The sequence below is a fragment of the Megachile rotundata genome, chromosome 11, assembly GCF_050947335.1.
Source record: "Megachile rotundata isolate GNS110a chromosome 11, iyMegRotu1, whole genome shotgun sequence".
Lineage (NCBI taxonomy): Eukaryota > Metazoa > Arthropoda > Insecta > Hymenoptera > Megachilidae > Megachile > Megachile rotundata.
In genome coordinates this window covers 12,603,239-12,616,272 of record NC_134993.1, presented here as the reverse complement: position 1 = coordinate 12,616,272, position 13,034 = coordinate 12,603,239, and the positions used below count along the sequence as shown (strand labels likewise).

The window sequence follows — 13,034 nt, the reverse complement described above, 5'->3', positions numbered from 1 at the left end:
TGCGATCATGTACAATAGACAAAGCTTATATTGTTAAAGCCACTCGACGTGGGTGTTCGTGCTAGGAAAAGTTTGGGAATCCAGAGAATAAACATAGCTTCATTCTGAATGTTTGTAGAGATTAATTTATTAGGGACCGTATCGAATTCGTTGTTTTTGACTAAGTCGCGTTCGGTTCTGGAAAGCTTCGAGATCTCCTACGAATGTCTTTTCATGCACTCGAAGAGGGTCGTAAATTTTCGCCCAGTACAAGGACTTTGTTTTCGCGTTTCTCTGGGTCCCACGCTTTCTCTAAGCACATGTTCAATGTTACGTTCCCGCGTCTTGGCGGAGCCTCCACCACCACGCGGCTGAGGGTGGACCACAGCCAGGAGAAGGGGCCCACATCGGACAGGGGTGGACTCCTCCACCATTGGACAAGGGATGATCCTGAGGGAGGATCCAGGATTCAGCGAGGAAGGGGCATCGATCCGCATCACCCGAAGATCTCCTCCGCCAAGCGCAGAACGATCAGACTAATTTTGTATTTCATACGCTCCAGTTCGCTCTTATAAAAAGTACTTTGACAATTATCTGAATAAATAGTTGGACTTAGTCGTTTTTCCATCTTAAATCTGTTTCGAATCATTTCTACACACCGCGAGCAGAGCGCTCAGCGCTCCACGGGTTAACTTACCCACATCCCAAAATCCCTAGACCGCGGACGGTAAACGCAACACTTACATACACGTATCAAGTACGCTTTACCCAAACACGTTTACATCCACGAGAGAAGTACTAACTACGATTTCCTTCTGCGCATGTTAATTAAGTTTTGTTCTACATATTCTATAGTTTATGGTAATATTCATGCGCTTTTTACAACATGCTACATACCCAGTGAGTAGAAAGTTTCACGATTCCTAATTTTTATTGAAGTACAGTATGTTATTCACCCTAGATGAAATATTTTTTTTTTATATACACATATTTTATGAATGTATGACAAAAATTAAGTACAATATTTTCCTCATTCCATGCATTTATCATATCACAGTTACTTGTTCTTACTATTTTTTTTTATTTTTCCTCACCTTTTATATGACCACAAAGGCAGAAAGATACTCTAGAGGGCATGACCTTATTGATCAGATATTTCTCCAGACTGTCAAATTACGTTTAGTTACTATTCTTCCAAGGAACTGAACATACCCTCACTGATTTACTAGACCTTACACACACACGTAAAAGTTTTGTAAAAGCAGCAACCAATAAGACTATACTGACACATAAGTAAAGGAAAAAACGCTCGTGCATGTTGTATTGTACCTTTATGTTTCGTGTTGCCCCTCCGCGTTTTCATGTAATCGTTTTGAGAAATTATCATAATAAATTCAATCGTTGTCCAGTAAAAATGTGTTTCGTGACTATCCAACTTACTTTGAAACATTCACATTTCAGTTCTTTCATGAACATTTTAACCTAACCTTTGAATCGAAACGCTAAGTGAAGTAAATTTCCGAAAAGGAGCATACGTAACGGAGTTTCTAAAACAAAAAGCAATGGAGGTTTAAAACACCTTTAAAAAACAATATAACGATTAATTAAAGGTTAAATATCATTATGACAGTATTTGATTATGTAATTATTCAAATGATTTATAAAAGTAATCTCTATATTACGCTACAAAGTAGTAGAAGTTTCAGATCTTAATGTTTGGTGATATTATCGTTATAAGAATATTAATATCACGTGTATCGAAACAATTATTAATTGTATCGATTTTCGAAGCTTTAAATAATCAACAATTATTAGTTTCCGTAATTAACAATAGTATTTAATGGTATTGAGTTTTGTGAAAAATGTTTGATGAATGCAAATATGTTAAAAGTACAATACGATGATTAATTTTGGGACATGATATAAAATTACACGAAAAAATCAGTGTAAATAGTTTTTTTCGTTAACCATACTTTAGCACAATATCGAAGTGAGAGGTTATCGTGTGTACATAATTTGATCGAAGTAGTTGGCATTGTCGGTGAAAGAGAGCGCTCCGATGTATGTTGCTCAGCTGTTTTGAAGAATCGACGCAGCTTGGCAGTGATTATCCGTAACGCAGCGTGGAATTGCTGGCTTCACGTCCAAACGCAAACAGATGTGGAGTGACTGTCCAAATTTTTGACATATCTCGTCCAGAATTCTCTGAACAGTGAACACCTCTTTTCTACAGGATTTTTATAATACAGTAAACGTGAAGTCGCGGTTGGTTGTGTTAAAGGTTAAAAAAGATCAAAAGAAAAATAAGAAAATTACCATGAACGAGTTAAGTCAAGAGGAAGTGAGTACCAATACATCATATTCAATCGTTATTCACTGTCGAGTTCGTTTTGTTGTTACCACATTCGTTTCATTCATTTTTGCGTGTGCTTTTCTAGCTTTATCACGTGCAAACAACAATAGTAAGAATGTTTGCTAACACACTGTAAAATAGTTGTTTCATTGTGATGTTATGTTCAGATAATTATATAACAATAATGAATTAACACCTTTTTTCTGTAACAGTGCAATTTTTTAGGACAGTTTTCTTTATCATGGACTGGTAGAATTATTTATTTGCCTGCAGTATATCTCCTGTGTTTCATAGGTTAAAAGCATGTTAAGATTTCATTTTTAGTGTGTTCCAATATTTTGCTTTTCACTGCTCTTCTTTGTGCTCTTTGTTATGAATATAGTTAGTCTTTGTTTACATTTTAACACTACTTGATATTATGCTTTTAATACAATAAAAACAATATGTAACATGTATCATATAAAATGTTGAATATAAATTACAAACTTTACTTGTGTCACACAGATATTCTTCATTTATTATCTTTATTTCTAGTTATCTATAAAATTTATATTCAAGAATACCCACTTTTATGAAGATGATTAATGAAAACCAATCGTATTTTGTAATGTACCAATAAATGTGAATTAAAGCACATAACCATGTTTCAATTTATATCAGTTTTAATGTCATTTATTGAAATTTATTAGTTTTTTTTATTCAGAAAATTGGGAGAATTTATTAACGAGCATTGTCTATGTGAATTGTAGGTAAGAAGAAGACGTATGGCTCGTCTAGCAGGTTTAGATAGTATTAATTCAGGAACTAATTCAAATCACAGTAGTGGTCCAGTTTCTCCAAGTACACCAGGTCCATCAAAAGCATTTACAGAACAAATAATATCACCATCAAAACAACAACAATTTCAAAATTCTGATATACCAATGGAAGTAGAAGAAAATAGTGATAAACAATGTAGTAGTTCTGGAGTTGATGTAGATTCAGGAATTGAAAATATGGAAGTTGAAGAATCTGATAGAAAAGATCTAAAACCAAGATCACGTGTAAGTACACGTATAAGTACACGTATAAGTTTGCAAGTATAGATGTATCAGTTATTTTAATTGTTTTTAATTATTTTCTAGACTACAAGTTCTAGTACAGAGATAACTGTAGAACAAATACATTCTGTTATCTCACGTATATTATGCATATCATGGAAAGAACCTACAGAAGGTTGCGTGTTCTTACCACAAACTGCAGCTCATGCATCAACAGAGAAACTTGTTGATGCTGCAGAGATCATAAATGAAGCATTAATGGAGGTATTGTGTATGTTTGTGAAAGATGAAGATCCTTTAAAAGAAATTAATGTAGATATATCTTCGAATCGAGAAGACAGCCCTAATAGTCAAACGAGTCCCTTACTAAGCCCAGTTGCGACGTTTTGCCGGTGTGATATTTGTTGTAAATCGTCGCAAAGTAAGAGTTTCACTTACTTACTAGATTGCTATTCAAGAGTTGCAGTTGAAGAACGCAATCATCCAAAGGTATAATATTGTAATACTGTGTCTTAATGAGAATATTTGTCTTCGTACAAAATGTAACATCATTCTTCTTATAAACAGAAATCGAGTACACCACCATTGTCTGATGTACTGGCTATTCTAAGAGCACAATGTGTTCAGTATTCCAGTCTTGTATTACAAGGCCTAGCTGGTATTTCTCAGTCTTCAACCACGTATCCTTTAGCCATGACACCCCTTCTGTACCCAGTATTGTCGCAAAGTTTACCTCGGGGATATTTACACGAGCTTGTGGCAAGAACGCATACAAATTCAGCAGTATTTAATAAAATTTTTACTCCACTTTTGCAAGGCTTATACCTTTCAATGCAGCATCCTAGTTTGGTTGGAAATACGCATCGAAGACCGATTGAAGCATTAGAAGAATTAATAGAAATTCGATGTGGTGCGAGTAGTAATATACGCCCAATCTGCCGTTTAATCATTCATCAAGTACAATTTTTGCCTGACATTATGACATCAGCGGCTGGTAGAGAACTTACAACAACATCTTTTCTTGGACCTTTTTTATCAGTTTCTGTATTTGCTGAAGATGAACCAAACGTGGCTGAAAAGTTCTTCAGTGGTAATCCATTTATCGACAAATCGATGAATTTAACGTTGCAACAAGAACTAGAAAGTACCAGGACATCACTTCATAAAATATTTCATGCAATACTCGCGAATAGCAACTGCCGTGAAGCTATGTTAACATACTTGGCAACGTTATTACGTCATAATGAAAAACGTGCTCAAATACAAACAGAAGAATTCTCACTTGCTGGAGACGGATTTATGTTGAACTTATTGTCAGTTCTACAAATGCTCTCAGTGAAAATTAAATTAGATACGGTGGATCCTTTGTATCCATTTCATCCGTCAAGTTTTGTGGAAATAAAAAATGATACAAGGCTGAAACTAACGTACCAAGAAGTCGCTGATTGGCTAAAATATTTAGAAAGGACACACAAGTGGGTCGAGGCAAAGTTTCCAACACAATGTTGGTTCCTTACTCTACATTGTCACCATATAGCGTTGTTACCGGCTTTTCAGAAATACCAGAGAAAGCTGAGGACTTTGCGTGATGTGCAAAAAATGCTCGATGATCTACAAGCTACTGAACCACAATGGAAAGACAGTCCTTTCGCAGGTCGTAATAAAGAATTAATAAAACGTTGTAAAGAACAATTAAAACAACTTGGCAAGTCTAAATCATGCACAGATGCTGGATTGAATGACCCTGTTTTGTTGAGAAGATGTTTGCATTTTTACATCTCTGTAGCAGAGGTTCTGCTAAGTTTATTGACTCAAACATCACCAGGGAATCCTCTTCCCGAACTTCCTTTACCCCAAGAAGTCCCACAAAAGTTTACTGCATTACCAGAATGGTATGTTGAAGATATTGCAGAATTTTTGTTATTTACTCTTCAGTAAGTACCACTTTAAGTTATGTAACATTAAATTACGAGGAAAACTTGCATACCATATAACCTACTATGTTCATTATTTATAGATTCAGTCCTGGTGTAATAGTAAATAACATGGATAATTCACTTATTACATGGTTACTTGTTGTAGTATGTACTCCGCATTGTATACGAAATCCATATTTAATAGCAAAAATTATTGAAGTGCTATTTGTAATAAATCCTAGTGTTCAGGTAATTCTTTATAATATAAAAAAAATTGTTCTTAGTTGAATTATAGCTAAGTAAAATACTATTTGTTTTAGGGCCGAACTGAATCGCTTCATGATCAAGTAATGGCACACCCTATATCTAAAACGTTATTAGCATCGTACCTCATGAAATTCTATACAGATGTTGAGACAACTGGTTCCAGCTCGGAATTTTATGATAAATTTTCAATTCGTTATCACATTAGTTTAATCTTGAAATCTATGTGGGACAGTCCGGTGCATCGGGAATCAATTATACAAGAGAGCAATAATGGAAAGCAATTTGTGAAATTCATTAATATGTTAATGAATGATACAACGTTTTTACTAGATGAAAGTTTAGAGTCGTTGAAACGTATTCATGAAATCCAAGAACTTATGTCTGATCTGAAAGCGTGGGCAGCATTTTCTCAGGAACAACAACATTCGCGAATGAGGCAATTAGCAGCAGATGAAAGACAGGCCAGATCATATCTCACTTTGGCCAAAGAAACTGTTGCCATGTTTCATTATTTAACAGTCGATATCACAGAACCGTTCTTACGGCCAGAATTAGTTGGAAGATTATGTGCCATGTTAAATTTTAATCTACAACAGTTGTGTGGCCCTAAATGTAAAAATTTAAAAGTAAGAAAACCACAGAAATATGGATGGGAACCAAGAGCACTACTTGGCCAATTGGTTGATATATATTTACATCTCGATTGCGATAATTTCGCGGCAGCTTTAGCTACCGACGAGGTAAGTTCGCAACTGATATGGAAAATTCCTCATAAAACAGTTTTGCTTTAATTAGATGCTATAATTACAGCGCTCATTCTGCAAAGAGTTATTTACTGACGCTGCGAATAGGCTAGAGAGGTCAGTAATCAAGACTACCACGGAAATTGAAAGATTTATAGCACTTGCAGAACGTGCTGCAGTTATTGCCAGAGATAATCGTGCACGTGATGAAGATTACGGCGACGCGCCAGAGGAATTTCGAGACCCACTTATGGATACACTCATGGAAGAACCTGTTAAACTTCCATCTGGTATTGTCATGGATAAGGCAGTTATTATTAGACATCTCCTTAATAGCGCTACAGATCCTTTCAGTCGGCAACCTCTTAGCGAAGATATGCTTACGCCAAGTAAGTAAAATTTGTTAACCAAACCACAAATTATGCACGTGTGTATGTAATTGTAAAAATTGAAATACCTTAAAAATCTGAATATTTTTAGTGCTCGATTTAAAAGAAAGGATATCGGTATGGAAACAGCAAAAGAAAAAATCTACAAATATATAAGTTGTGATCATAATACAATAATCATTTAACGAAAACATCACGATATTGCGTAGCCAATATCATTACTACACCGATACATTTTACCAACCGATAGATGTATCATCCTGTGTAGTAAATGAATATAGTGCAATGATCTCGCTATTGTGCAAATATTGCGCTCAATAAATTTACGGTTTTTATACATTAAACATTAAACAGACTGCAGCTAGGTAACTGCCAACAATTACTCGGAAAATACTTTTAAAAAAACTTGTAAATAATTGCTGGCTGAAACGTCAGTATCCAGAGAAATTAAAATCTTATTTACAAATTTAGCACTTGTTCCTTTGTACGTTCTAATGCACGTGACTGCGGGTTAAAAAAAAGTAAAAAAAAAAAATACCGATCGATTTTAAGAACATTAAGTGGCATAGAATTGGATTATTAACTTTTAATCCCAAACTTCCACTTGAAATTCGCTATTTATAAACAGAGCAAAAAGAGGATATCATTTCCTGCAAAATTTATGTACAAGGTTTGTATGAAAAATTCGAAACGAAGTTGTTATTAAGTCTCGTTTTAGATGTTAACATGTGACGTGTTGCACGGAAGAGAGGAAATGATTTGCAGCGACTATAATTCTTTCTAAAGATGTACATGGTAAATGTATCATGCATATTTGTTCAATAAATTTTATGAGCAAAGATATGTATATGTACTTACGTATGATATATAAAAATATGTTACTTGAAACAATTCCATTTAATCAAATATTTTTCATTTACGCGAAAGAATTTTTTGAACGAATTTATTTTCAGAATCTGAGTTAATCAATTTATACTTCCTTTTATTGTCCTATTTATGTTTTTAATACAAATTCAATATTGGTATTCATAATTATAATATTGTTTTTTGTAATGAGGTCTATGCGAATTAAGTTTATTGCATGATCAATTTAATTGTTGCTATTTCAAACATTTATAAGTGAATGATGTTGAATTAATTTTAACTTGCAATGCAACAAATTTTGTCATAATTGTAAATATGAAGTAATGAACATTTTATATTACCTAATGTAATATTACATAAGAATATAGAAATCAATTAAAAGTCGTATAATCTATAATTAATAATTTTTACAAAAAGCATTTAAAAGTAATTAATGTTTAACTACTGCTAAACATAAACCAGCCACTGCAGTTATCACAATTATGTTATAAGTAATTTAAAAATATTAGTTTTTCATATACTAGTAATGTTTGTAATAACATATCTGTTCCTTGAAAAAAAAAAATAACTTCTTTTTGCAAATTCCTTTATACTATGTAAATATTATGAATAATGTAAATGTCTAAAATAAAAGGATTTATGTAACTAAACTGAGTTTACATATTATACACTATGTAAAAAAAAAATCCACTCTTTGGTAAAACAAATAATACTACTTATAACTACATCTAAATATCATTATTTAGTGGCTTTCCTCTACCTAATCCAATTAATTTTAACTGGTCGCTTCTTAAAGTACCTTTTCCTCTTCCAATCCCTAATGAGCTAGTTATTGATTCCACATCGTCAACACAAGATTCTTCATTTACTTCTCTTAACATAGCTTCAGAAAATCCACGAGGAGCTCTTAAGACTTTTTTCTCTATATTATCCTTAGAACTAAAATCATATAGTAAAGTAATGTAAATAAATACATAACAAAATGATTAATAATAACTAAAAAATAAGTATTACTTTAAATTAGCATTAAGGATTTGTGGTTCCATATTATTAGTTGAAAAATCTTTATCCTCAATTGAACTAGTATTGGTATTGTCATTGTCTATATCCCAGTTTTCTGTACAATCTATCGTACTTGAAATCTCTGAATTTAATGCAAAACTAGTATTGCCGTGTTTTCTTGGTGCTATGAAATAATGAAAATATTTTTTATAAATTTAGTTTAACCCTGTTAAAAAATTAAAAAGAAGCTATAAAACTTTAAAACACCTGGATACATTTCTGATTCCAACACATTACGTGTAGAACATGTAATGATATGTTCTGTTAATTCATTTTTGAACAACCGATGAGTTGCATTATATGGACACATAATTTTATAATGTTCAGGATAATTCTACAACAATATAATATATTTCTATATTAAATCAAGCATTTTACAAAATAAACGTTATATTCTAATGAATTACAGACAAAGTTAATGCACTGTATATGTTATACTCATATTAATCTACATACTTTTTCACATTTAACAATGTGGTTTTGAAGACGAGATCTTACAATTACATGTTTATTATTATAAGGACATATCACAACTGGATCAGTAAGTTTAAGACAATTGTACATCTTTTATTTACTAAAAAAAAACTAATTGCACACAATTGAAAATAACAAAAAATATTTTGTTTTCAAATAAGTGTTTGTACTTTACTCAATGGAAGACCACGCTCATCACACAATAAGTTGTCATTGGTTTCATTTATTGCGCATGTCAGTTCTGATTGGTTCAAATCGTCGCTTTTCAAATTTCAATGGTTTAAACACGCTGTGTAACCAAGAGCAACGCGTATGCGCATTGATGATGTTAGCAAAATTAACGGTGGATATTCGATCCTACAAATTTGAAACGGAACTCTAAACCACTGCAGTACACTCAAACGCAAATCTAGCATTCCTGGGGAAAATGGCAACCAAAAGGAACAGGTCCTTACGAACCGCACTAATAGGCATTAGCTTTCATTATACCTAATTTATAAATGACACTTTCAAAATCAATATATAATTTTCAAAAGTAGATGCTTACTTTTAGAAGCAAGTCACTTTATTGCGTACTTTACGTTTACTTTTTACAAATATTCGAAAAAATGTAATATAACATCACACATACAATTTTCATATGCATGTTGCATACTGCAACAGACTATATGGACTTAAAAATATAATAACTTAATAAAACATACAGATTTATAAATTACGTATTATAAAATGATTGTCATATATTGTTATAAAAATATAGTCTTATGGTGCTTAACAAAAAATATACAATCTAACAAACAGTAACAGTTTAAGTCATAATATCTATAAACAAGTCACATCATTGATAATTTCCGCCATCATATTTTTGTCTTGTAAAGCTGCATCTAATTCTTCTTGGTCCCATTCCAAATTAATCTTCGATAAACGAGGTTCCTTTTTCCTTATTAATTTTAAAATACCTCTAGTTTCTATCAACGAGCATAAACTGAAAAACTCTGATGCATCAACAGCATGAATATTCCGTTTCCTGCAAACTTTCTTGTATACTTCATGCAACTGAAACATTTATGGTGTTATAGGAAAAAATTATATTTTTATCCCAGGATATTTCGCTATTATAAACTTACTCTTCCCACTGTTACATCTTTAATTCTTCCCTTATTTAAAATGAGTAAAAGAGAACATAATAATAATTTTTGTTGTAAAGGAAATGTGCTTTCTTCTTTTTCAATATTTTGAGATCCTCCATAGACATCATTTAAAACTGTAATGATTTCTTTCAAGTCTACTGGCTTATCTCCTGGTGGTTGTTTCTTGGGACTACCCATACCTGTTTCTACTACAAAAGTAATATTTTATTAAGCATAACAATTTACTTCCCTTTAAATTCATTTTATAATAAATAACGTACTTTTATTATTTGTTGGTTGCAACACTTGTTCCAATTTATGAGATTCTGCAAACTCAATTACTCTTCTACTAATATCCAGTGCTCTCCTAATATCTCCAGAAATAGCAGCAACTTTACCAGATAACATCTGTATTGCAGGTCCAGTGAATAAATCAGATACTTTTGCTTCACTTAATCTCTCTGATATTATGTTACATATTTGCTGCTTTGTATATGGTGAAAAATGCATTAACTTTGGTTTCAATTCACATCTAGCTTGTAATCTAGGTAATATTCTATCTGTTAAATCTAAGGCATTAGCAATGCCAACCAAAATTAATTTTGAATTGCATATCGATGGCCATTCAAAAATGGAATATAAAACAGATTGATTTTTACTTTCTAGTTGATCTATTTCATCCAAAATCATTAATAACATTTTATGTTTAGAGATTAAATATTTCTCAATAGCTAGTTTCTTGTCCTTCACAGTTTTTGGAGTGGATAAACCTAGCTCTTGAATAATTTTTGCATAGATCGTAGTAGCAGATTTCATAGTTGTACAATTAACGTAAACAACTTTGAATTGTGATTTAAACTCAGGTTTTAACATTAACTTAGAAAGACATGCTGTTTTTCCAGTACCAGGAGGTCCTGATACATACAGAGAACCTGATCTTTCATTTTTTAAATGTTCTGTCATAAAGTCTTGTAATTGTTGTAATTCCATCTCTCTACCAGGTAAATTTTCAGGTACTGAACTATGTAAAGCTTTACGGGCATTTCGATACTTTTCAAAACTAAATAATTTCTTAGGAGCTAATTTTTCTTCTCTCTCAGGAGATGTCATTATATTCAACTTATTAAAAAGGGTAGAAGGTGTTGATGGAGACAATACTGGCACTGATAATTTCTTTTGTTTAGGAGGTGTTGAACCATGATCTTCTGAAATAAACATATTAATATCTTCTTTAATAGTCTGCACAAAGAAAAGTTTAAAAGTACAATGAATCTCATTTACATACCATTAGATTCAGTAGACTTCCTAGTATGTCGTGGAGTTTGAACAGTGGCATCTTTATCGCAAAGTTTTATATTATTTTTCACTAACACATTTTCCACATCTGAATCTGAATCTGATTCACTACTGCTCAAAGTAATAACCTTTTTCACAGTTGGTGTATACTTGTAAGAAGACTCTCTGACAGTCGCATCAGTAAAATCTTGTTTTGTTACATTATTTTTGCTTCCATAAAATGAGCACTTTTTCCTCACAGTGAATGGAATTGTCGTTTGAATGCCTGACATTTTATATACGTTTCAAGACAGCTACACAAAAATTCTTTGATACTCAACAAATTTTATTTTTCATTAAAAATAAAATTTATAACGTCAACTTTTTAACATCCTTATTTTGTTATTTTGTAACCAACAATGTTTCGTTTACAAAACAATTATATAAAATTTTGTTAATACACTTTAAACTCTGCATTCAATAATCTTAATTCATTAGTTTCAACATACAGAATATTCTTTAAACTTAATTCTTTATATGTTGCTTGTGCCAAACGCACTTACTGTGTATCACGTATTGCTCAGCGCGCTTTTTCGCGGGAATGCACTTTAAACGCGGGAAAGTACAGAGCGTGAATTTTCGCGCGAAAACTGATAACATTTAAAACATACACGCTATTACATTAAGATAAAATGTAAAAAAGTATTAATATGTAACAAAGGTTGTTTTAAATTGTACATTTGAATGGCAATTCCTTGTTTTACAATACTCCATGCTTTTACGTTTAATAATATAATCTGTTACAAATTTGCAGTTTATGTGTACATATATATATGCATATACCATATCCTGGCCCTCTAGAGATAAACGTGTAAACTATTATGTTTAATGTTTCCGGTTCATAGCAGTTCTCAGGGAAACAGGCGCTCACAATATTAGCGGTTCTCTTCCATGTTGGCGTCAAGAGGCGATAGTCGCTGAAGGAGTAAACTTGACGACAATCGAAATATTCTAGAGTAATCTAGAAATTTCGATCATTTAAAATGAGAGCGAAGGTAAAGCAATAATTATATTATTTATAAACATTATTATTTTTATACGGTATTATTTATGGGCTTCTTAAACATTATAAATATTTCGTTAGTGATTTGTTGCATGCTTTCTTGACACATCTTTATGATTACCACGTTTTTGTTATATTTGAGACTTTATAAACATTATTTTCTAATGTAATTACTATTTTTGCGTGCATAAAATGACGAATATAAAGCTATAATAAACTTTGAGGTTAATTGAACTTTACGTTTACAGTGGCGTAAAAAGAGAATGCGGAGGTTGAAGCGTAAAAGGAGGAAGATGCGTGCGAGGTCCAAGTAAACCTTAATTCACAATCTCTGTAAGTATATTAATAAAAATAAATGAAAGTTTTGCTTCAAACTTTAAATATTTTATTTTTAATCTTATGATCTTGTAATGTTTCAGGTATAGAAATAACACCAACGTGACCGTAAACCTGGTTAATTCTACAATCTGACACTTGCT

The 13,034-nt window shown here is 32.2% G+C and overlaps 3 protein-coding genes and 1 long non-coding RNA gene across 6 annotated transcripts; 2 read left to right on the top strand and 2 right to left on the bottom strand.

The window, feature by feature from the left end:
- Window positions 1–1,159: 1,159 nt before the first annotated feature.
- On the top strand, window positions 1,160–7,530 carry Ube4B (Ubiquitination factor E4B). Of its 3 annotated transcripts, none has more exons than XM_012294785.2 (8): window positions 1,173–2,320; window positions 3,082–3,375; window positions 3,457–3,861; window positions 3,940–5,306; window positions 5,390–5,537; window positions 5,609–6,181; window positions 6,366–6,687; window positions 6,779–7,530. In XM_012294785.2, exons 1-8 carry the CDS (start codon window positions 2,297–2,299, stop codon window positions 6,841–6,843), a joined length of 3,198 nt encoding a protein of 1,065 aa, XP_012150175.1. In that variant the 5' UTR covers window positions 1,173–2,296; the 3' UTR covers window positions 6,844–7,530. The 3 variants fall into 3 exon arrangements, with proteins under 3 accessions (XP_012150253.1, XP_012150175.1, XP_003699245.1); XM_003699197.3 differs by having other exon boundaries at window positions 1,217–2,320; window positions 5,609–6,295; XM_012294863.2 differs by lacking the exon at window positions 6,779–7,530 and having other exon boundaries at window positions 1,160–2,320; window positions 6,351–6,479.
- Window positions 7,079–9,385, bottom strand: LOC100880662 (uncharacterized). The gene is made up of 4 exons (XM_003699263.3): window positions 9,070–9,385; window positions 8,821–8,947; window positions 8,566–8,737; window positions 7,079–8,490 (listed from the first exon to the last, which is right to left on the bottom strand). The coding sequence occupies exons 1-4, from the start codon at window positions 9,175–9,177 to the stop codon at window positions 8,280–8,282; spliced, it is 618 nt and encodes a 205-aa protein (XP_003699311.1). The 5' UTR covers window positions 9,178–9,385; the 3' UTR covers window positions 7,079–8,279.
- Window positions 9,386–9,519: 134 nt separating this feature from the next.
- On the top strand, window positions 9,520–12,891 carry LOC143265333 (uncharacterized). The gene is made up of 3 exons (XR_013039758.1): window positions 9,520–9,534; window positions 12,398–12,547; window positions 12,804–12,891. It is a non-coding gene; the product is annotated as an uncharacterized LOC143265333 (long non-coding RNA).
- Cdc6 (Cell division cycle 6) lies at window positions 9,611–12,357 on the bottom strand. Its single transcript, XM_003699196.3, has 4 exons — window positions 11,503–12,357; window positions 10,499–11,422; window positions 10,215–10,426; window positions 9,611–10,143 (listed from the first exon to the last, which is right to left on the bottom strand). Exons 1-4 carry the CDS (start codon window positions 11,783–11,785, stop codon window positions 9,910–9,912), a joined length of 1,653 nt encoding a protein of 550 aa, XP_003699244.1. The 5' UTR covers window positions 11,786–12,357; the 3' UTR covers window positions 9,611–9,909.
- Window positions 12,892–13,034: the final 143 nt, after the last annotated feature.